Source organism: Peromyscus eremicus, chromosome 10 (genome assembly GCF_949786415.1).
Source record: "Peromyscus eremicus chromosome 10, PerEre_H2_v1, whole genome shotgun sequence".
Classification (NCBI taxonomy): Eukaryota; Metazoa; Chordata; class Mammalia; order Rodentia; family Cricetidae; genus Peromyscus; species Peromyscus eremicus.
The window spans coordinates 65,428,502-65,450,271 of record NC_081426.1 but is presented as its reverse complement, the minus strand read 5'-3'; the positions used below and the strand labels follow the sequence as shown (position 1 = coordinate 65,450,271).

Genomic DNA, 21,770 nt, shown 5'->3' with positions numbered 1-21,770 from the left:
CAACGAGCTTTTTAACAATTAGAGCTTGCTGCAGTGAATACTCACCTTAAGGTTTAAGTCAAAATTCCCTAGTACTAATAAAACAGCTTTGGGGGTTACAGGAACATGCTTAGCAACTGACACAAATCCAAACTACACATAACAAAATATGGAATGCGTTCAGACGTAAATTCAGAAACCAGTCCATCTAGATTTTAAAAATCTGAGATCTAGAAAGTAACTTTTTGTTTGTTTCGGTTTGGTTTTTTGTTTGTTTTTGTTTGTTCTTTGCTTTGTTTTGTTTTTTCGAGACAGGATTTCTCTGTGTAGTTTTGGTGCCTGTCCTGGATCTCACTCTGTAGACCAGGCTGGCCTCGAACTCACAGAGATCCACCTGGCTCTGCCTCCTGAGTGCTGAGATTAAAGGCCTGCGCCACCGCCGCCCAACTAGAAAGTAACTTTACATATTATTATTATTTAATTAGTATTTAATAATAATTAAAATCCCAACCATGGAACAGATCGAAGTACTGAGACCCAGAGTAGCTGGGAAATATTACTTGGCTATTTGTAGCCACATTCAGACCTAGAACTCAGGCCAACCTGAATTCCCAGCTCACATCTCTCCCTGCTGACGGCTCTGTGCGCTGGGTAAAACCCAGAACCTCCTATTCCCGGCACTTCCAACGAATGTGAGGCAAATTCAGCATGCTGCTGTTGGAGTCGGGGTGGAATGGGATTAATGAAATTGGGAGTGGGTTTCTGGGTGTGACAGAATGCTGGTGACACAGTAATTTCTTGGTAACACCTCCTGGAAGCCGCTCTGGTACCTTCCTAACTACTATGTTGACCAGCACGCAAAAGGTGTAACTTTTACAAGTACCCCTTTTCCTATAATAAATAACTCCCGGGTGTAGGTTTAGAAAAGTTCACTCTGATACGATCCTGGGTGTCCTGAAAAGTGAGAACCTTGTGGAAAGGCAGGGAGTGGGAAGGGTGCAGTAGAAAATAATTCCAAAGCAGGCAGACAGAATGGGCAGTGGCTGGCAGCCCGACTCTGCTCTTCTGTTGCTAGGGCCTCCAGCGTCCATGGTTACCGAACACCTATTAGCGCTCTGCCGCCTCGGGAGTCACCCCACCCCGGCTGAAGGGTTCCAATAGACAGGGGGGCTTCCTTCTTTGATCGGGGTAGGAGTCTGAGATTCCCGTCTAGGGTCTCAAAAGCGGTGGCTTTGCGAACGCCAGCCCCGGTCGAGGTTTGTGCGGGGAAACTTAGGCAGGGCGAGCCCTGGGGTCTCCCACCCCGACTCACGTTGTAGTCCTTCACCCAGTAGGTGACTTTATCCTGGAGGTTCTGAAAAGATTCGCTTTTGGCCAGCTTCTTCAAGTGGTCTGCCATCGCGCGCTGTTCCACGCGTCCGACTCCGGGGGACCGAGTTAGTAGAAGGGACGAGGGGGTGGCCTGGGCAGGACGGTGGGGTGCTGTGGCCGCAGGGGTGTTATCTTCTGCGCAGGCTCAGAACGCAGCTGGAGTATCCATCCTCCCCCTCGGGTCGGACCTGGCAGGGTTCGGGAAGCCGAGGGGGGAGGCGCCCTGAGCCGCAGGCGTCACGTCTTATCCACTGCCCGGCGCGCTGTTCCAGCTCCCCGGCCGCCGCCCGCCAGCCAGGCCATGAATAACCCGTCGATTATTAAACAAACCTTGACGTGGCGGCCGGCTGCCAGGGACCCGCGGCTCGCGTCGCAGCAACGCCCCGCCCCACCCCAGCCCAGCTCGCGCCCAGACTGGGGGACCTTGGGGGGGGGGGGTTGCCGAGACCGCGACCTCCCCACCCCTCACCCCCCTCGCGATGGCTCTGCCGGCCCAGGGCCAGGGTACCGAAGCGGTCGGACCTCCGGGTTGTGCGAGCGGCTGGAGGACGTCCAGACCCGGGGCCGGGGAGGGGTGGGGGCGGGTAGGGACGGGCAGGGGTAGGGGGAGCTGCTGCCGGACCCTGCGCTGGCCTAGGCCTGCCGGGGGACTGGGTGACCGCAGGACACCTAACCTTGCGGCGGCACCCGATCCTGGGCGACAGACAGTGCGTGCCTAGGAAAGCAGGTTAACTCCGTGGAAATTTTGAGCAGACTTCCTTGACCCCTCCTTTATTCCTCTCCCTCTCAAGCCTTGAATTCTCCGTTTGCCTGTGTGAAACTGGAGCTAAAACGTCCGTTCTTACGGCTTACATCTTTGGCTTTGTCGCTGGACCCACTCGGTGGGTCTAAGTCAATAGATTTGTACTCTATAGAATGACACACACAGCTACACGGTGAGGTAGATCCTCGCCCTAACTTCCAGGTCTTCCTCAGCATGGACAGGTGCAAGCCCTTAGCCAACCTGTGTTCTGTGTGGAAAACTAGCTTTTGCTCTACTTTGATATGAAATTGCTTTTAAAACAGTCTCCGCAGTGATAAGATTTCCCGGTTGGCAAGGGGTTTGTCAAGCAAGTGTAAGGATCCCCAGTACACACATTAAGGGGGGGGGGGGGCATGAAACAGGAGACTCCCTGCCTGGGACTGCTGGCCAATTAGTCTAGATAATCACTGAACTCCGGATTCAAGGAGAGACCCTGTCTCAAAAAATAAGGTTAAGAAATCGAAATATTTTTTCACACGTGTGCGCCCCCCCCCACACACACACACACACCAGAATTTACTCGCGGTATGCTAAGACGTTTTGTCCTCCTTGTCCATTTTAGTCAGCATCTGCTAACCCAAGTGGTCTTTGTTCTTACATCAGGAACTTAATTTTGCCCTTTATGCTTTCTTCCATTTAAACGGGGGTGGGGTGGTGGGGTTGGGGGGGGGACACGGGACACTCTCACAAAGGAAGAATCAACTGGTTCAGATAGAAGCTGAAGGCAGGTTCCTCCTCTAGGAAGCAGTAAAGTCAAGGTTTCCTGTGGAGTGCCAATACAATACCAGTGTGCATTCTCTCTGGGCAGACCAGAATTATTTTCCTGTATGATCCTTCACGTCCAGTTTGCCTAAGGTACCAAAAACGAACAAACAAACTACAAGAATTGTAATCTATTGAAATGTTATCACTATGATACCTAAATAAATATTTACAATAAATTTAAATACAGAATAGAAGAGAAAAATGAGACAGGTATATTGTGTTGGCCCAAATACGACCCCCAATCCCAACCAAGGTGTCTGTTATACTTACTTCAACACAGAGGAGATCCCTGACGTCAACTTTTTCAGTACCACTTGCTCAGTGAAAGAGAAAATACATGGTGCTGTGGCCATGGCCGTTGAAGGGGAGGGCTCAGCACATATTGAGACATCGTAGAGAGAGGAGCAAGGTCTGATCAGCCTTTTGGCAGATACCCATCATCCTCTCAGAAGAATGACATGGTACATACAGCATGAAGGCAGGGCCTAGGATGGGTGGTATGGAAATGGATCCTTTTCACACGCACTGAATAGCATTTCCTGGATTTCAATGACAACCCACTCATCTCTTTCATATATAAGGTGAAGTCAGACTGGCTTCCTGCTCTCTGGGATCTCACAATCTGCAAGAGACAGACACAACAACTGTAGCTCGGTGTGTAAAGCACTAACAGGACACCTATACAGTTATGGACACAGTGATTCTCCCTTCCCTTGTCTCCTCCCCTGTCTTTTCGGAAGAAGGTGACATTTAGAACCAGCTCTGGAAGGATGCAGGAGTCCACCAGGGACAGGAAAGTGGATGCAGAGAAATAAAAGCTGCAAGGGTAAGAAATGTCGAGTCCACTGTGACTACAGAGTCAGAGACAAGCCAAGAATAGTCCTGGGTTTGGCTATGATGAGCCGTTTGTACCAAGAGGTTAATGTTTATTTCATAGGCAGTGGGAAGGCAGCCGGAATTGTAATTGGATCTCTTCTTATACACCATGTGGGAGGTCCTGTAGGAGGTGGGATGGGACTCAGGAAGGGCACTTGGGAAACACAGGTGATGGGAACATGGTCCTTCTCTGGGGTATTGTACGGTGGGTGTTAAATCAGATCTATGTCAGAGATACTTACCATTTTTTTATAGTCAATGAAAAAAGCCAGTATTCTGTCATCTAAATTAATGGGCATTTATTGTGTATTTGGTTCCTACGGTGATCAGGACTTGGAGTAATATGTAATGACATACTGCACCCAGTTTTTAAGGAGCACCCAGTCTGCTTAGGAGATAAGGATGTTAAAAGCAAAATTACACAAGAAAATATTAAATATAAAGTGTGTGTGTCAGAGTGAACTGGTAATATCAGTTAAAACAAGACTGCTGGGAGGCATTGCCAAGCACATAGCACCCTCCAAATATTTCAGATGGGGGAAAAGCTTCCAAATAATAGCATTAGAAATGGCTCACATTATGCTTGTGGTTGAATAAATGAATTGGTTCTCTTTTTTTAAAACGACAAATGGGGATGGGACTGGAGCAACAGCTTACAGGTTAACATATAACTGTAACTCCAGTCCCAGGGTCTCACACCCTCTTCTGATCCCCGCCAGTACCTATTGGTATCTGCAGTCAAAACATTCAAACACATGAAATACCAAATCTTAAAAAACAAGACACATTGGCAAGGAAAACAAGTGGATGTCCTGTTAGCAATGGGGATCCAGGGAAAGTAGACCTTCAGATAGCCAAGGGGCATCTGACTTTGGAAAAATCCATTATCAAAGCACCTGCGTGGAGACAGGCAAGATGGAGCTTTTTTTTTTTTTTTTTTTTTTTTTTCTTTCCGAGACAGGGTTTCTCTGTGTAGTTTTGGTGCCTGTCCTGGATCTTGCTCTGTAGACCAGGCTGGCCTCGAACTCACAGAGATCCGCCTGGCTCTGCCTCCCGAGTGCTGGGATTAAAGGCGTGCGCCACCACCGCCCTACTAAGATGGGGCTTCTTATCTAACTCAGAATGTCAGGCAGCTCTGGACGACATTTAATAAGTTTCATTATTGTGTGTGATTGAGACATAGGCCTTCAACACTGCAAACTGAAACCCCATACAAGATTAAAAACAGAGTACTCATACTACTGACTTGAGCCTCAAACGGCAACAAAAAGAATGTGACACTTGATGGGGTCTGGGGGGATACAAAGGAGTATGTCTGTCGAGAAAAAGGAAAAGACCTTCTGACCACAGTGAAAGACGCACAGGATCCCAGAACCAGACAAAGGTTGTGTTGTCAACGTTGATAAACAGGACGAGAGGCAAGCTATCACACAGACACTGCTGATTCCCAAAGGGGTGTATTTATGGACTTCCTGCCTAAAATGTAGGTATGTTATGGAGATCGAGCCAGGTGGTTTCAGCACTTGGGGAAGAAGACATGAGCAGGCAAATGACCACACAGGTGCAGCTCTTACGCCACATCAGACATGAGAAAGGAAAAAGGTTAGAAGACACTCCTCATGTGAGAGTGTCTATTTAAACTTCACAGCCATCAGAAGTAGGTTGGGCAGCAAAGTAACTGGTTACAAAAGCAAGGAAGACCCAGCTCCTGGGGAAAGGAAGCAGAGTCCAGCATCCCCTGGGAGGGTCCGTGGTACTTTCTAGAAGCTATTCATGACCTGAGGAACAGTTCTTGGACGTTGGATGCTACTCACTCTACTGCAGTTTTCCTTTCGACATAACGGATTGTTAACCAGAGAGCAACCAATGTGCACCTGTTCCCTGCACCTCCGAATGTCTTCCTGGTGCTCACTGTGTGTCCATAGTTAGGTTCCTAAGAACCTTGTAGAGTCTGCACATCAGCGTTGTATGGACAGACAGCCTGCTTCTAATGCCTCGGAGAAACAGTGCCAGACTTGACCACAGTCTTTCTGGAGGACTACTGGTTTGATTTAACTGCCTAACTTCCGTCCACTTGGTCTGCTCCCAAGCCTCGCCCGCGAGTACTCTCGATGACATTTCTCTCCAGAGCTCTCAAGTCCTCGCATCTCGGGAGGTAGTGTGTGGAAGGGAAAGGCGTGTTTTGGACTTTGAGGGCGTCCTTTCCCTAGGAATTTGAGGACGCCCCGGAGCGCGCACGATCCCTGCCACGCCCATCCAACCCGCAGTAGCCAGCCGCTCACGGTTGCAAGTAACCCGCCTCGGTGGATCAGAGGCGACAAGACTCCCGCGGCCCACTCTGGATTTCCTTCGGGGGCGTGCCGGGGGCGTGGCGTGGAGGGGGCGTGGCCAGCGAGGATGTGAGCCCCACCCACCCCCGTGCCAGAGCGCAAGCGCGGGCTGCAGCGGGCCAAGATGGCGGCGGCAGCGGCGGCGGCGGCGGCCACTGAGCAGGTCTGTGTGCCTGCCGAGGCCGAGAGAGGGCTTGGGGAGCGGGGTGGCCGGGTCGTCCCCACGGAGGGCGGGGACGAGGGCGTGAGGGCCGGGCTGGGGCGGCGAGGCGGGGCGGGGCGGCGGGGCGGGGCGGCGGGAGCTGTCCGCAGCCGCGATGCTGGCGAAGGCCGGGCGGGAACCCGCACAGCCGCTGAACCAGGCCGGTGAGGGGAGCTGTCCCTCGGCGGGAGGGACCCGGGTCACCGGCCTGCGCAGCCCTGCTCCTGGACGCTCCTCTCCTCCGCAGCCAGCCACCGTGCGGATAAAAATAGCGTCAGCTGGGGCCGGGAGGCTGCCCGACACCAGCCAAGTCGTGGTCAGCTGTTGCCTGGTGTGTGTGGATCGTGGCCAGGTCTTGTGTCTGCCCTGCCCGATGTGCAGACATTTTTCCCCTCCCACTTTGGTTTCTCGGAGATCCGGTCACCCAATATAAAAACTGACCCGTGTCCAGTGGGTTTAAGATTACTTTTAAGGAATGCATTAGCAAATATTTCCTGGTCTTCGTGGTAAGCCTAGAAGAGTTTGAAAGGCTGTACTTTTAGCATGCACATGTGGGTGAGATGTGTGAATACGTGCCCGTGCATGTAGTTGCCGGAGTGACAATATAATAAAAACAATTTTCGTAGTCACTTCTTTACTCTTGTTTCCCTTTTAAAATAACCAGTAAGATAGTTTCCCTTTAAAAAGACCCATTCTTCAACATCCTTTGGGGGGGGGGGAGTGAAGCTGCCAATATTCAATGGGCTTTGGAAGATTTTTTTCCTTAGGTGGCTATTTTAGAGACCTGTTAGGTATGTGTTCCTGGAGGACATGAAATCTGCCTTTGAGTGCCTAAAAGTCAAATGGCCAAACAAAATCCAACCGTCAGCTGTAACTACAGGCAAAGTGCAGATTCCCAACAAAATGTCAAGAACAAGTGAGGCTGAAATGAGACAACGTGAACGGTTGGGACCGAAGCCGTTCCTTGGTTTCCTGGTTTACCCCTTAACTAAACCAGCCTCTGAGGTAGAGAGTCTGCTGTTCTGTGCATGCATCTTGATGCTCCAAGGGTCTGTTCTGACCATTCAAAGGCTACAGTCATCTGCTCACTTGGCTACCCTAACCAGAGCAGGACTGCCTGAACGGAGAAACACGCTTTGGGCTTAATGATCTGCTGTCCTCAACTTTGTGTTTGAACAGGAAGACTTGCTTTTGTTCTCGGGGTCCCACAAACTAAGTAACCTATTCTGTTTGGAAGTCATCGTGGACGCCTCTGTGTCACAGTCACAGGGTCCTGGCAGTTCTCCCCCAGCTTCATCTCCAAAGCCAAGGAAATGTGGTGACACCGTCTTCTCCAGCTCTTCTATTCCAGCCCTTCTCCTCTGGGGCGTGATTTTGCTGCCATGTGAATGTCTTTCAGTAGGGGCTGGCAAGATGGCTTGGTGGATAAAGGTCCTAGTCACGAAGCCTGACGACTTAAGTTCCTGAGTTCAATCCTGAGAACCCACTTGGTGAAATGAGAGAACCAATTCCCAACAGCTGTCCTCTGATCTCTGGACATATACCACATATACCATGGTGCATGTGCTTACTCACACACACACACACACACACACACACACACACACACACACACACACTAAATAAAAGAATAAAGAAATACAGAAGAGGAGGGAGGTTGGAGGAGGGGAAGAGGAGGAGAAGGGAGATTAGGAGTAGGAAGAGGAAGGAGGGGGGGAGAGGAAGGAGATTATTAGTAGGAAGAGGAGCCCACCAGCAGCAGCAGTGCCTCAGTAGTTCCCCACCGCCCCCAGGAGGAAGTTCACCTTTCATACTGTGGCGCTTTTGCTGTTTACCACATCTCTCACTTTATTTTCCCTTCATTCGTTTTTCTCTCCCACCTCAGTTCATTCCCCCATTACCTCAAACCTCCACTCCTACATTATCTGAGAGAGCCTGCTTACCTGTCAAGTGTTCGTTTAACATTTAGCTGAAGCGCGTGCCGTTTGTGCTCAGACACCTCCAGTGACTCCCAAAGACCAGAGTCTACACCCTTCTCTACTTCCCACCTTCCTTCTCCCAGTGTTCCAGATCTGACCATCGCTCCCCCCATTTTCCTAACAACTCCAGAGTGTCCCAACGCCCCCATTTGAACTCTGAAGCATGTATTGCCTATACTCTTGATTTTGGCACCCAGACATACAGAGTGTGTTTATCATATAACACACAATGCAGGTCTGTAATACGTGCAGATAAGGATCACGTCCTCCTAGCTTATGTTCCTATGTATCATGATAGTGTTTCAGCATACAGGTCTTAGTATGTGCCTTCTACAATAAATGAATGGTCTCAGAACTCTTAAAAAATATAGAAATTGGGCAGTGCCCATTTCTGCTGGTCCTTCTGTGTTGTTTGTTATACATGAATGCTTAATGTCCCTTAGGTGTGGTCAAGCTAAGAAGTTCTCAAGTTTTCTGATCCTAGATTCTATTTATACTCTAAAATATCTTTTGGTATTTACCATATTAGAAATTAAAACTTAGAAAATGTGAAAGCATAGGAATGCCCAACAAACATTTCATTAATTCTTAGAACAATCATGTTATCATAAATGGTCACGTGACCTCTAGAAACACCATTATTCATTCAAAAGAGTGAGGATGAAAAACAAATATTATTATTTTTAAAATGTGTCTGGCATTTCAGACCTTGAAGAGAGTTCAGTTGGTACCCCCCCTAACTTTTATACTCACACAACTGCCCCTGAACACTTGAAAAATTGCTGATCTAGAGTAATGTAGACTTTAATTGGTTGAGTTATAAGTAGCAATCTCTGTCAACCATTCCAAATTCTTTTCATGCAGATGTAAAAAGTAAAAATTCAACAAGTTATTAGTGAAAATAAGACCACCCAGCTCTGCACAGAAATGAGCTGTGCCCACGTTGACAGTCAGATGACTGAAAGCACAGAGATGTGTGCTGTGTGACAGTGACCTTGACGTCTACAGTTCAACCTGACTTGCAGTGTATTCATGGGACGTCTATCAGCAACACTTAATTATGACTTTGAATGTAAAAAATGCATCAGAAGAGAGTGTAGCTGTTCTGTTCTGTTTCGTTTTTAGCAAAGTTCCAATGGACCAGTGAAGAAGTCCATGCGGGAGAAGGCTGTGGAGCGGAGGAACGTTAACAAAGAGCACAATAGTAACTTTAAAGCCGGGTATATTCCTATCGATGAAGATCGCCTCCATAAGACTGGCCTGAGAGGGAGAAAGGGCAACCTGGCCATCTGTGTGATTGTCCTCCTGTTTATCCTGGCTGTCATCAACCTACTCGTGAGTCTGTGGGGCAGAGTATGGTCTCTTCAGTTACCTTGGGGAATTTTCCATCTTTTTCAGCGAGATCATGGAGTTTGCTTGTGTACTGTGTTTTGGGATGCTCTTGCCTTCTGCTTTTCTGTAGGTGTTTTATCTCCTATTGGTCTTTAGTTAGTGCTTTAACATGAAAAACCTAGCAGGCTTCTCTCTCCACTCGCACAAAAATAAGTGAACAAAATTGAAAAAAAAAAAAAAAAAAAAAACCTATGGCCTCTGCCTTCCCCACTCTCGCTGAGATGCTGAGCACTGGCCTGTGCCTTCCCAGGGTAGTTACTGTTCTGAGGAAGGGGCTTTTTAATATGAGGGTGTAGCTCCGGTGGTTGGCATTGGAGCCTGTGGCACCATCAGTGAATGGAACCATCTGTTCAAAGTGAGTCACTGATTTTCCTCCCCGTCCCATGCTCCTGAGCATCCTTTTGTACTCCATGTATGTACTTCCAGAACATTCGTGTCTAATCCCTCACTCAGGGAAGAGCTGGAACATGCTTTAAAGAAGGTACCATAAATAGCTTTACTGGGAGCATGCAGTCTGGATTTATTGTGCCTTATACATTCGCTTTATTGGAGATTTCTGGCAAGGATGGCAGAATTAAGACATAGAAATGTCCTCTTCTCTAAAAAGCTCGCTCCAAAGTAACAGTGTCAGGAACATCAATGTATTTGAAGAGAGTGAAAAGTGACTAAAATCCTAAGGCATAATTTATGAAGACAAAAGAGGAGGGAGAATGGCAGGTAACTTATCAGAAGAGAAAGACAGGCGTGTGTGTGTGTGTGTGTGTGTGTGTGTGTGTGTGTGTGTGTGTGTGTGTGTCACAGAAGAATATAACCTGTATTGGTAAAGTGCCTTGCAGAAGCCAGAGTTGGAAGGACAAGGACCTTACTACTCAGGATCAAGGCAGGAATTGAAACAGATGAATTGTGTAAAGTCTGAGGTTAGTGAAATTCCTGGGCCTCACTTCCCAACCAGAAGCTAACCAGTTCTGTCCGACTACAGCTAAGCCGTGTGTGTCCAGACACCCTGGACCACTGCATGAGGGAACTTCCATCCTAAAAACAGGGCAGCCTAACCCTGAGTGCAGAGGCTCACTTCCCACACCCCTTTCCTTTCATCCTCTACCTCCAGCTACCTGGAAGTAGCCTAGAAATGGAGGGCCCCTCTCTGGAGAGTTAAAGCACCCAGAGAAAGAATGCCACATGACAGTGACATTTGACAGGGCCAGTAAAGAAGAACACTCCCTGCTGGGAAGCCTGTAGGTCAGGAGGTCCACCCCACATAGAGTCCCTTATGAGCTCACTGTGGTGGTGAATGCCAGTAGGAGGGGCCAAAGAGACAGGCTAGCTGTGCTGTTGTCTGAGCACTGGGCCAGGGGTCAGTGGACTTGTGACGGAAACTGTGATCGTTGAAAACTGATAGAGACAAATTATCCACCGTGGGTGAAGCAGAAACTCAGGGAGATAGGGAAAATGCAAGGAATGGCAGAAAACAAACCCCACAAAGCCATGGTGTGCATACCTGTAAGCCCAGTGTTTGGGAAGTAGCCAGCCTTGACCACGTAGTGCATTAGGGGCCAGCCTGGACTGCGTGAGATTCTGTCTCAGGAAATAACAACAAAAAGAACTCCCTGAAATTAGCTTCTTCTGAGAACGACAATATTCCACCCATGAAACAAAAATAACACGGCATTTCAAATGGTGCAATTAAATAATGAAGAACTCATAGATATTCACGTATGAGGCTGGAGAGATGGCTCAGTGGTTAAGAGCACTAGCTCCTCTTGCAGAGGTGTGGGGGAGGGGTTGGTTTCTAGTACCCACATGGTAGCTTACAACAGTACAGTTCCAGAAGATGTGATGCCCTCTCTGGCCTCTGAGGGCACTGTATACATGTGGTCACAGACAGTGCATGCAGGCAGAACACCCACACACATAAAAGAAAAATAAACAAGTTTTTTAAAAAGTAGATATACATCCATGGTGGGTGGGCAGGTATTGGAAAGATTAAAGCTCTTCCACAGAGTTCTACAGAATCAAAGGGTCAATCTGGAGCTTTCTAATAAAGGAGATTCAGAAAGTGAGGATAGAGAAAGCATTGAAGGAAAGGAATCAAATCAAATGAACTAAGAAAACTCTCTAAAGCCTAGTGACATGTCACACTCCTTTAATCCCAGCACTTGGGAGGCAGAGGCAGTGGATCTCTGAGTTTGAGGCCAACCTGGTCTACAGAGTGAATTCCAGGACAGCCAGGGCTATAGTGTGAGACCCTGTCTCAAAAAAAAGAAAGAAAGAAAGGAAGGAAGGAAGGAAGGAAGAAGGGAGGAAGAAAAGAGAAAAGAAAATTCTCTAGAAAAATTGAAACCATTCTGGGTTCAGTGTGATATATTTTAAAAGAGAGGGCAGCAGAAGGAGAGACAGACAGACAGATGACACTATCACTGTAAAATTTAAGAAAACTGGAAATAAAAAGATTCAAAATTTCTAGAGAGGAGAAAAACGTGTTGCATAGGATGAACACAAAAGCAAACTGACCCTGGCCCTGTCATGAGCATTGGAAACAGCAAGGTAATAAAGCCATGGCCTTCAGAGGTCAGAGGTCAGGTCTCAGAAGCATGCCAACCGGATCGTCCCGCAACGTGAGGGATTCTACAGACTGTGTCTTACCATACACATGCGCCAAACATTTTTACTTCTATGGAAGCCACTGGGCTACCAAAAGAAAGCAGTGAAGCAAGCTCTTCCAATCCGGGGATACAGGAAGCTGGGCATGTCACGTGGGAGAAAGCGTGAGAGGCAAGTTCACAGTCTCAGCACATGGGCGGATGGAGCAAAAAGACCAGGTCCAGGAAAATAGACTGGAAGAGAAAAACAGAACCAACACTGTCGGAGCAGCTTGAACTGCAGAACTTTTATTTTACTGAGAGATTTGCAGAAATACAGAAGTGCCTGAGATTTAGTTGAATTTCCAAATGAAAAAATATTGAACTGTGAAGACATACATATTAAAAAAAGAATTACAGGATAGTGTTTGGTACGATGGTAAATAATACTTACGTGGTCACAAAAAGTGTGGTTACTGAACACACACTTAACCTAGTCTGTTTGGAGTTGGAAGAGAAAAGATGTAATAGAGAGCTCAAATTCTTACCTGCTAAAACAGGAAATAAGTGAAGGAAATCGGTGGAGGAAGAAATTCAGTATACATTATTTAGAAGTAGGGAGATCAACTCCAGACGGAGTGGCTAACGTTGCTGAACGTGGTCGGTTGTCCTTAGGGAACAAGATGAAGTGAGAGCAGGAAGAAGCAGCACTACCATTTACTATAGACCTAGCATGTTCTAAACACATTGATAAAAATAACGCATCCTCTAAGCAGCCCACCAGCCAGTGTGTTCATCTCCTAACTAAACACATCTGTCAGGAGGCCGCACACATTGGGACCTGCTCACTCCTGTTTGCTTCCGGTGTGTCTGGTGTGTGACTAGTGACAGCGAGCACGTCTCTCTTTCAGATTACACTTGTCATCTGGGCTGTGATTCGCATCGGGCCAAATGGCTGTGACAGCATGGAGTTCCACGAAAGCGGCCTGCTGCGATTCAAGCAAGTGTCTGACATGGGCGTCATCCACCCGCTCTACAAGAGCACCGTGGGAGGAAGGAGGAATGAGAACCTGGTCATCACTGGCAACAACCAGCCAGTAAGTTCCCACTAAAGGAAGTGTGCGGAGGGTAGAGAGGCGTGGACCACAGTTCTCATGAAAACCTACAGTCGAGTGCTGGAAAATACTATCTTCTTGTTGAAAATATCTGTTATACACACAAACCTATCCACATTCATAAATACCCAATGGTCAGTGATATTTAGCTTTATAGTCTCACTAGAGTTGAGTATTTAATATTCTAGAGTTTTCCCCCCAATGGAAGCACTGGCTGGAGTAATGAGTGTACAAGTTTGTAGGTCACTGTGGGCTCTTCAGTGACAAAGCCTTTGTAAAAGCACCTTCCCAGGTCAGAAAGTGCAGATTCGGCCGGGTGGTAGTGGCGCACACCTTTAATCCCAGCACTCCGGGAGGCAGGGACAGGTGTATCTCTGTGAGTTCGAGGCCAGCCTGGGCTACCAAGTGAGTTCCAGGAAAGGGGCAAAGCTACACAGAGAAACCCTGTCTCGAAAAACCAAAAAAAAGAAAGTCCAGATTCGTGGAATCGGGAAGAGAAATGCTGCTCAGTGCACACAGACCTTGAACTGAATGAACCCCGAGGAGGTTACTCACCTCCACACTGGCCATCTTGGCCCAGCCATGTTCCCTGTGACCTGTGCTTTTGTCCAGTGGGTCCATAGATCAGCAAAGGAGTGCACACTTTTTCATTTTGTCCTTCATTTTAAAGTTGTACATTATCCAGTCTCATGGGCAGGTGCAGTTAAGAGAATTTAAAGTCTGGCTCTTTCTGCCATTTTAGTTCTTAAACCTTACTGTTTTGTAGTGTCTTTAAAAATAATAGTCCTCATGAACATTGAAGCATTTGCACATTCTTCGAAAACATACTCAAATAAAGCATTTTTCTGAAGATTGTTTTTCAGCAAGGAACAACCAAGCTGAGTGTAGAAAAGAACAAAACGTCTATCACCAGTGACATTGGAATGCAGTTTTTTGACCCAAGGACACAGAACATCTTATTCAGCACGGATTATGAGACTCACGAGTTTCATCTGCCAAGTGGAGTGAAAAGTCTGAATGTTCGGAAAGCGTCCACTGAAAGGGTGTGGTTTGTTCTTTCAACATCACTGGGGGAATTGGCAGCAGCTACTCTCTGGGGGAGGGTTTGGGCTGCCTGAAAACATGGCCCCCTGACCGTCCAGGGGCTGCTTCTAACCCTGTCCTTAGCCTGCAGGAGAGTAAGTCCTCTCTTTATGGTAGTTCCCACAATTATAAAACCGCCCTTCACAGCCCATATTGAAGCTTCCACTTCTCTATGAGGGTTCTCCCCTTCACCGATGAACTCTTTCCAGCATGTGTTTTCCTCTTTAGATTACCAGCAATGCTACCAGTGACTTAAATATCAAAGTTGACGGGCGTGCAATTGTGCGTGGCAATGAAGGCGTGTTCATCATGGGCAAAACCATCGAATTCCACATGGGGGGCAACGTGGAGTTAAAGGCTGTGAGTATTGTTTTGTGTGTGAATTCAAGGTAATGATTTTGGAGTAGTATATAATTACATGAAGAATGATATATAATTACTGAAATTTTTTTTTTGTCATGCCAAGATGTTCCAAATGGGTTGTGAAATGAGAGAAAGTTATAAAATAATTTGTAGAATATCTCATTTGTTTCAGAACATGTGCGTGTTTATAAAATCTGGAAAGATATAGTAAAATGTTAACAATATTTAGCTTAGAGTGATAGGATAACAGGTGATTTCATTTTTACTTCTGCTTGTTTGTATTTTTATATTATTTTAAAAGGCAGAAAAATGCCGGGCGGTGGTGGCGCACGCCTTTAATCCCAGCACTTGGGAGGCAGAGCCAGGCGGATCTCTGTGAGTTCGAGGCCAGCCTGGGCTACCAAGTGAGTCCCAGGAAAGGCGCAAAGCTACACAGAGAAACCCTGTCTCGAAAAACCAAAAAAAAAAAAAAAAAAAAAAAAGGCAGAAAAATAAAACCCAAACAGACCTTCTGATAGAGAATTCTAGATCAAAACCTGTGTCCCCTGAAGCAGCTGTTGTTGTTTAATTGAAGGTTATTCCTATCCATTCCCAAGTTTTGTGTCCAGGCTATGAAGAGAACACGTGTTTTTATCTGACGTCTGTTAGCTGTGAGGGAGAGCCTGTCTTCACTGTGACATTTGCTTTGGCCTCACGGATTTTATCTGGGTTTCGGCCAGCCTCCTACATCATACAGAGGAGCCATAGTCTGCACCCTTCTTACTAGCTCGTAGTTTGGGCCAGAACGGAGTTATCCCACATGCCTCTGGGTACCATGCTGCTTACATGGGGCTAGGGAAATGTGTGTCACCAAGCATCACATGACAAAAATGGCCTTAAATCTGAGGACTTAGAAATCATTCTTCTCTTTCAAGAGAAATTCAAGTTTATAACTCTTAGAAATAATAAGCTTTATGAAGAAAAGTAGGCGCTTCACTTGGACGGCTTTCCCCCTAAAGTGCCCAGTCCCCTCCTTAGGATAACAAGGATGACCATGGACTGTAACTCCTGCCAGAGGCAGCATAGCCACCCCAGGAGTGTCCCGGTGCTGTGGTAGGGAGCTCCCTGAGGAATGACGAGCCTTCACGGCTCCAGGTTGTAGTTGACACTAAAGGTCAGAGGAGTGAGGTCCGAGCCCTTTGTATGCAGAACATGCCTAAGTTACCGAGTCTTTCATTCTGTCCACCAGGAAATCCTCACACCATTCTGCGTTGTCGATGTGACGAATCTTAAAATAGCCTGACGTATTCATACATGCTAGTTTCTAGTACTGAAAAGATACTCGGCTTTGTAAGTCAGGTGATATCAGTAGTTAGATTTAGAGTATATAAGCTAATCATTAGCAATGATTTTATCAAACTTCCTTTTAAATTTTAGTTTTCACTTTTATTTTTAATTAGCATGTAATCTACATATTTATGGGGTACATTGTATGTTTTTATACATGTGTACATGATCAAATTTGAGTCATTAACATGCACATCATCTCAGATATCTACCACTTCTTAGATTAAGAGCATTCAAAATGATCTCTCCTGACTGTTTTTAAATAGACAAACACTGTTAACTTTAGTCACCCTGTGTTACAGTGTATTGAACAGTTATAGTTTCAAGAAAGTAAAATTAAATGACCACAAGGTGGCAGCATGGACACGAAACTTGAAGTAGGTCCCTTAATACTTGGAACTTTATTTCAGAATAACGTTGAGCGCTGTATTCTGAACGTTTGGATGTTTGCCTGGTAAAAATCTATGCAGATATTCCAAAATAAATAAAATAAACTTAGAAATGTGAAGTGGTTCTGTTCCAAGCATTTGCGACAAAAGCCGCTCTTCAGTCTGTGCATAGCACTAGCCATTTCTGCCACTTTACCGCCAGTGCTTTAAGCCCTCCCTAAAGGGATGACTTCCATGCTTACAGCTGGATGGCACTCTACAAGAACGGGCCAGTTACCCATTTGTCTACGGTCATACCCCAGCACCTAGGGGAGGTGCGGGGGGGGGGGGGGGGGGGGGCAGGAGGGGAGAAATAGAGACTTACTGGACCCTAAAAGGGAAGGGTCTTGGGAGGCTGAGATGGCTCAGCTGGTGACGTGTTTCCAAACAAGCGTGTGACCTGAGTTCAGAACCCCTAGCACACAAATCAGATGGCATACATATCCTCTATGCGCCTAGAGTCCTGTACTGAGGGTGCAGAGGCGAATGGGTCAGAAAGCCGAGGCTACTGGCTGACCTCCAGTGTCAGGGAGATAGAGACCTCACCACATAAGGTATGGTAGAGAGCCATTTACAAAGACACGCATGTTCAACCTCCGACCTCCATGTGCACACAAACACACACACAAAGGCTCCTAAGAGCTTGCAGAATGACAGTGACTCTGTAGCTATGAGTTTAAAGAAGAAACCTTCAGTTTCTTTATAGTTCTAGTCTTTAATTGAATTTCTATTAACTAAAACTAGTTTCCTATAAGAGAAAAATACGTGCCCCCCCCCCAATATCAACATTAGTCAGTAACTAAAAATCGTCTGGAGTCAGAAGGTGAAAATTATCCTGGTCTGTCACCATCGGTCCTACTGTGCGAGGATGTGTCTGACGAGTGTCAGCAAGCTCTGTTGCAGGTTTGTGGACTCACAGTGTGGGCTGACTACCATGAGCAGTTGCCTTTTGATCCTGTGTGTGGTTTGGTTTTGCTGTGGCCACAGTTGTTTTGGTCATGACTTTACTCTGGTTGCCACCTTTTCCTTTTAATAGTTGATAAGTTTTGTCTGGTTTAGTAAGTTCCTTCTATGCCCATATTCCTGTCCTCACAGGAAAACAGCATCATCCTCAATGGAACCGTGATGGTCAGCCCAACGCGTCTGCCCAGTTCCTCCAGCGGGGACCAGTCGGGGAGCGGTGACTGGGTACGATACAAGCTCTGCATGTGTGCAGACGGCACACTCTTCAAAGTACAAGTGACGGGCCACAACATGGGCTGCCAGGTGGCAGACAACCCTTGCGGAAACACTCACTAGGAGCTCTGTCCCCAGGGTCAGTGTGTTCCACTCTCCACTTGACCTTTTCTTTTTAAGAATGCATGTGAACCATCTTTTTACAGTTTGCGGTAACTTGTGTTTTAACTGGGGAGCACCACTGTATTGATTATGTACGCTCCACACTTAAGAGACTTTTGAGTGCCTAAATTCTGATATGCTTTATTAAGTTGCACTGATACTAAAATGACAATTCTCTAAAATAATTATGAGAAATTAATAAAATGAAAAGTAATCTTGAAGTGTTTTTAACATTCTGCTATCTCTTGTCTAAAGGACAAAGGGATGAAGAACTGTGTAAGTAAGCCTCTGGTTATTTCCAGATCCACTCGAGTTGTCTGGAGAGCATAGCATCACTGTCTGTGCTCTGTCTTTTGGCTTTTACGGGAAAGGCACAGATTTTTACTGCATTAACCCGAAGCCACATTTTCACAAACAAGTCATTGAAGAACTTTCCATCTATGAGCTTGTAAGAAACTATGTTTCCTTAGTTTTGCACTAAAGAAAATACTCTGTCATGGAATGTTTACTTGAAATAATGATACATATAAGTATCTGCAGTGTGTAACCATTGAACTCCAACCCCAGTTCTCACTAGTGTGTACTGTTGCTAGTGGTAACAGTAGCTGTCATCAGTGGACCTCCTCTTCCCCAGCACCGTCCTGGACACTGTGTGTTTAGTCTCTCTCATTCTCTCTGCACCTCTCAGGAAGTGCTTCAATCCACCTTCACCCATCAGGAAACTGAATCAAAGAAGCTAAGGAGCTGCCCCACACCAACCACATAGTAAAGGATGGATCCTGGGTTGGCATTCAAGTACAATTCTAAACTAGGGGAAACTGATTCCAAGTGTGTTTCTGCCTTTATACTCTACACTGAATTGTCAATTATTTAAAACTCTCAGAAGATGGAAAGGGCCTAATTCTAATTTACCTAATAGGTAAAAATCAAACATGTGTGCTGCTCTAGTTAAGATACTAATCTGTTAGAAAATATGACCAATCACTGTCAGATTTTAAACTATCTTGAGCCAATTCCAAGCTGTCATTCAATAGACAGATCTGCTTGGTCTGCGTGCCACATGGGAGCACCTGAATGAGTTACAGAGAGGCCAGTATGTTATTCTTTAAGCGCTGGGGAGGCTCAGGGGAAATGGGGAGGCTAGGCCTCAGTAGGGCCTGCTGCCCGATGTATTTCCTCCAGTGTCCCATACCAGTGTCCCCCTTTAGAAGTGTACTGCACCCAAGAACTAGTACACACTAGGACAAAGGGTGCTGATGCAGGAGATGATGCAGGTGATGTTTAGCTAGGTATAAAACTTTGATCTCTGCTCCTCATCTCACTGTCTCATTTTAACTACTTACAGCCCTCAAACCAGTGGATTCTAGTGTATTTTATACTTGATTGGAAAGGAATTTTCTGGTATTACTAAGATACATGGGATCGGGTACCCAGAATGCATAGCTGTAGACAGCAGGGAGGTGTCATGGGCCTAGCCACACAGAAGGACGCTTGTATACTGTCATGGTCATGTGTAGATAAGAAAACCAACCTAGAAAACAGTTTGTGTTCAATACTGTCACAGTTCTGTCAAGTGGAAAAAAACTGAATACCTTAGAGATTGTGAACTCAGGCTGAGTTAAGATTGACTTGAGACCTGACACTAAGTGCAGGTTATAGATGTAAAGGAAGAGAGCGATGTATGCCTCTGGATATGGTCAAGGATTGTTTAATAACTTAAAAATGCCCAGAAAAATCATGTTTGGAGTTCTCATTTCCATGCTCAGTGTATTTTTAAATTGTACATTTGTTACATGTTCTTTTTCAATTTGTTTTGAGAATTTCTTTAAATAAATATTTTTACTAAAAACACAGAACACTATATTACAAAGTATTCTTTACTAAATACAATTCATGAAAAATGTATTTTTGCATTTCCTTGAGAAACACTTGTGTTTTGATACATCTCCATTGAGCACTTTGAGGCAAGAGAACACCTGATGCTTTGCAAAGCTGCTGGTGACTGGGTGTGGCATTCTAGAAGGCATTGCAGGTAGACCCCCCCGGGGGGGGGGGCGGGGGGCACTGACCTGCCAGCTCTGCTGAGGGGGGGGGGGTGCTTCTGCTCATCTGTTCATTTCTGTTGGAACCCACCACACTCGGAGGACTTGGCTGCCGCAGCCTGGGGGGAAGGAGCCCTAAGAGGAAAACAAACAAACATTTGTAAGTAAGGACAATGTTTTAGACATGGATATCAGCTCAAAGAGACAGAAGAAATAAACACAAGATTCCTTAGAGACCGCCCAGTGGACGGGAATCTACACAGCCAAGCGGGAGCTGCCATCCATCGGCTGCAGTCTTTTAAAATACGCTTTATTGGCAATCTTTTTGCATTGTAACAGAAGCAAAATAAAGTTTGTGTGACAGTTTTAATGATTAAAGGTAGGAATTCAACCTGGTTTTGATGAGCGGTTTTTAAGGGGGGTGGAATTTCTGTGCTAAACTTGATGAAGAGGAGCCCTGAAATGTTGGTCATTGTGATCTTTCGAAGACATAAGAGGGGCAAAGGTTACAAGCTATGCCACACAAAGATAAACCTATAATGAGTTTACAATAAAATTTTGTGAACTTTGCTGTCAGTTTCTTAATGACTTTATTAATGCGCTTCTACTTTACACAAACACAGATTTCTAAATAAAGCTGGAGACCGGGCCACGGAGACCTGTTTATGTGACCTCTCTGGAGTCAGAAAGCTGTGCAGTCCCCGTTTAGATAGTTTCATATGCCTTACAGAAGGCTTCTCCCCGGTGGCCCAGGAGAGGGTGTTCACTCACCAAGGAAAGAGCCAGGAGATGAAAGGGCGGGGCCTGGCTACAGAGCCGGGAAGATGGGAGGAGCCTCAAGGGCACGGATCTGAACTCCCCACATGGCCCAATCAACTGGAGACTGAGCAGTTAGAAACTGCCTAAGGACCCTGAGGTAGGCCTGAGAGCAGAGTCCTGTCCTTCCCATGTCTCATTACCCAGAGAGCCTCACTAGTTCATTCTCTTTTTCCAGTTTCTTATGGGAGAATTCATCTCCACCTTTTCTCTACTTCAGTTTTTCCTCTCACCTTCTCTGGCCCACTCTGATGTATGCGTGTCCCCAGTTGTTTCTAACTGCTTCCTCATACTTCAACTTGAATAAGTCTAGTTAAAGACTTGCAGTCTACTTAATTACCTGTACTTTCCTCTGGAGTTCTCACTGTTTTCTTTTGGGGGGGGGGAGTTGTTTTGTTTTGTTTTTGTTTGTTTTGTTTTGCCCCATGCATAGACATTTGTATGTAATATAAATAATGTTTCTTAACATTAATACTTTTTTTTTGGTTTTTTGAGACTGAGTTTCTCTATGTAACAGCCTAGGCTGTCCTGGAATTCACTCTGTAGACCAGGCTGGCCTTGAACTTACAGAGATTCACCTGCCTCTGCCTCCCGAGTGCTAGGATTATGTATGGTGTGTGCCACCACTGCCCATTAGAAATAAAATTATTCTGATCTGCTTGTTTTGAATGCAAATCTATTCATATATCAATCTCCTTACCTTGAAAATGGCCAGATTATAGAAATCTTTCACTCTAAAAAAGGTACGCTTTTCAACCCCATTATTTTCTTCTCTGATACAAAGGAATGTGCATATTTATGATTGATGTATTCTTTTGCTAATATTACATTAGCTTGGCATCCAATTGTGCACATAATGATTGCAGCTTTAGTGTAGAAACTAATATCTCTCTGACTAGGAAAATGAATTCAGTTTCTGCTGTTGTATAAGGGGTATACTATAAATTACTCCTTGCTGTAGGTAGGGCACCTTTGCAGTTTATG

The 21,770-nt window shown here is 46.0% G+C and overlaps 2 protein-coding genes across 6 annotated transcripts in view; one reads left to right on the top strand and one right to left on the bottom strand.

Annotated features, from left to right (window-relative positions):
- Positions 1-1,659, bottom strand: part of Spata18 (spermatogenesis associated 18) — a 32,403-nt gene extending 30,744 nt beyond the window's left edge. The window contains exon 1 of one of the 3 annotated variants that reach the window (XR_009381913.1): positions 1,292-1,659. Coding sequence is in view for 2 of the 3 variants with exons in the window: in XM_059276003.1 (XP_059131986.1) it covers positions 1,292-1,378 (87 nt within the window). In the remaining variant the exon portion in view is untranslated. The remainder of the gene's footprint in view (positions 1-1,291) is intronic. The other 2 variants (XM_059276003.1, XM_059276004.1) reach the window with 2 other exon arrangements.
- On the top strand, positions 1,077-19,784 carry Sgcb (sarcoglycan beta). Of its 3 annotated transcripts, none has more exons than XM_059276007.1 (6): positions 1,077-1,167; positions 9,430-9,639; positions 13,187-13,372; positions 14,242-14,433; positions 14,702-14,833; positions 17,686-19,784. In XM_059276007.1, the coding sequence occupies exons 2-6, from the start codon at positions 9,460-9,462 to the stop codon at positions 17,887-17,889; spliced, it is 894 nt and encodes a 297-aa protein (XP_059131990.1). In that variant the 5' UTR covers positions 1,077-1,167; positions 9,430-9,459; the 3' UTR covers positions 17,890-19,784. The 3 variants fall into 3 exon arrangements, with proteins under 3 accessions (XP_059131990.1, XP_059131991.1, XP_059131989.1); XM_059276008.1 differs by lacking the exon at positions 1,077-1,167 and adding an exon at positions 2,861-3,007; XM_059276006.1 differs by lacking the exon at positions 1,077-1,167 and adding an exon at positions 6,214-6,286.
- Positions 19,785-21,770: the final 1,986 nt, after the last annotated feature.

Excerpts from the sequence above, each read along its gene's own strand:
- Sgcb (XM_059276006.1), top strand. The coding sequence starts at position 6,248 with ATGGCGGCGGCAGCGGCGGCGGCGGCGGCCACTGAGCAG. Across the intron at positions 6,287-9,429 it reads CGGCGGCGGCCACTGAGCAG|CAAAGTTCCAATGGACCAGT; the intron begins GTCTGTGTGCCT and ends TTTCGTTTTTAG. Across the intron at positions 9,640-13,186 it reads TGGCTGTCATCAACCTACTC|ATTACACTTGTCATCTGGGC; the intron begins GTGAGTCTGTGG and ends TCTCTCTTTCAG.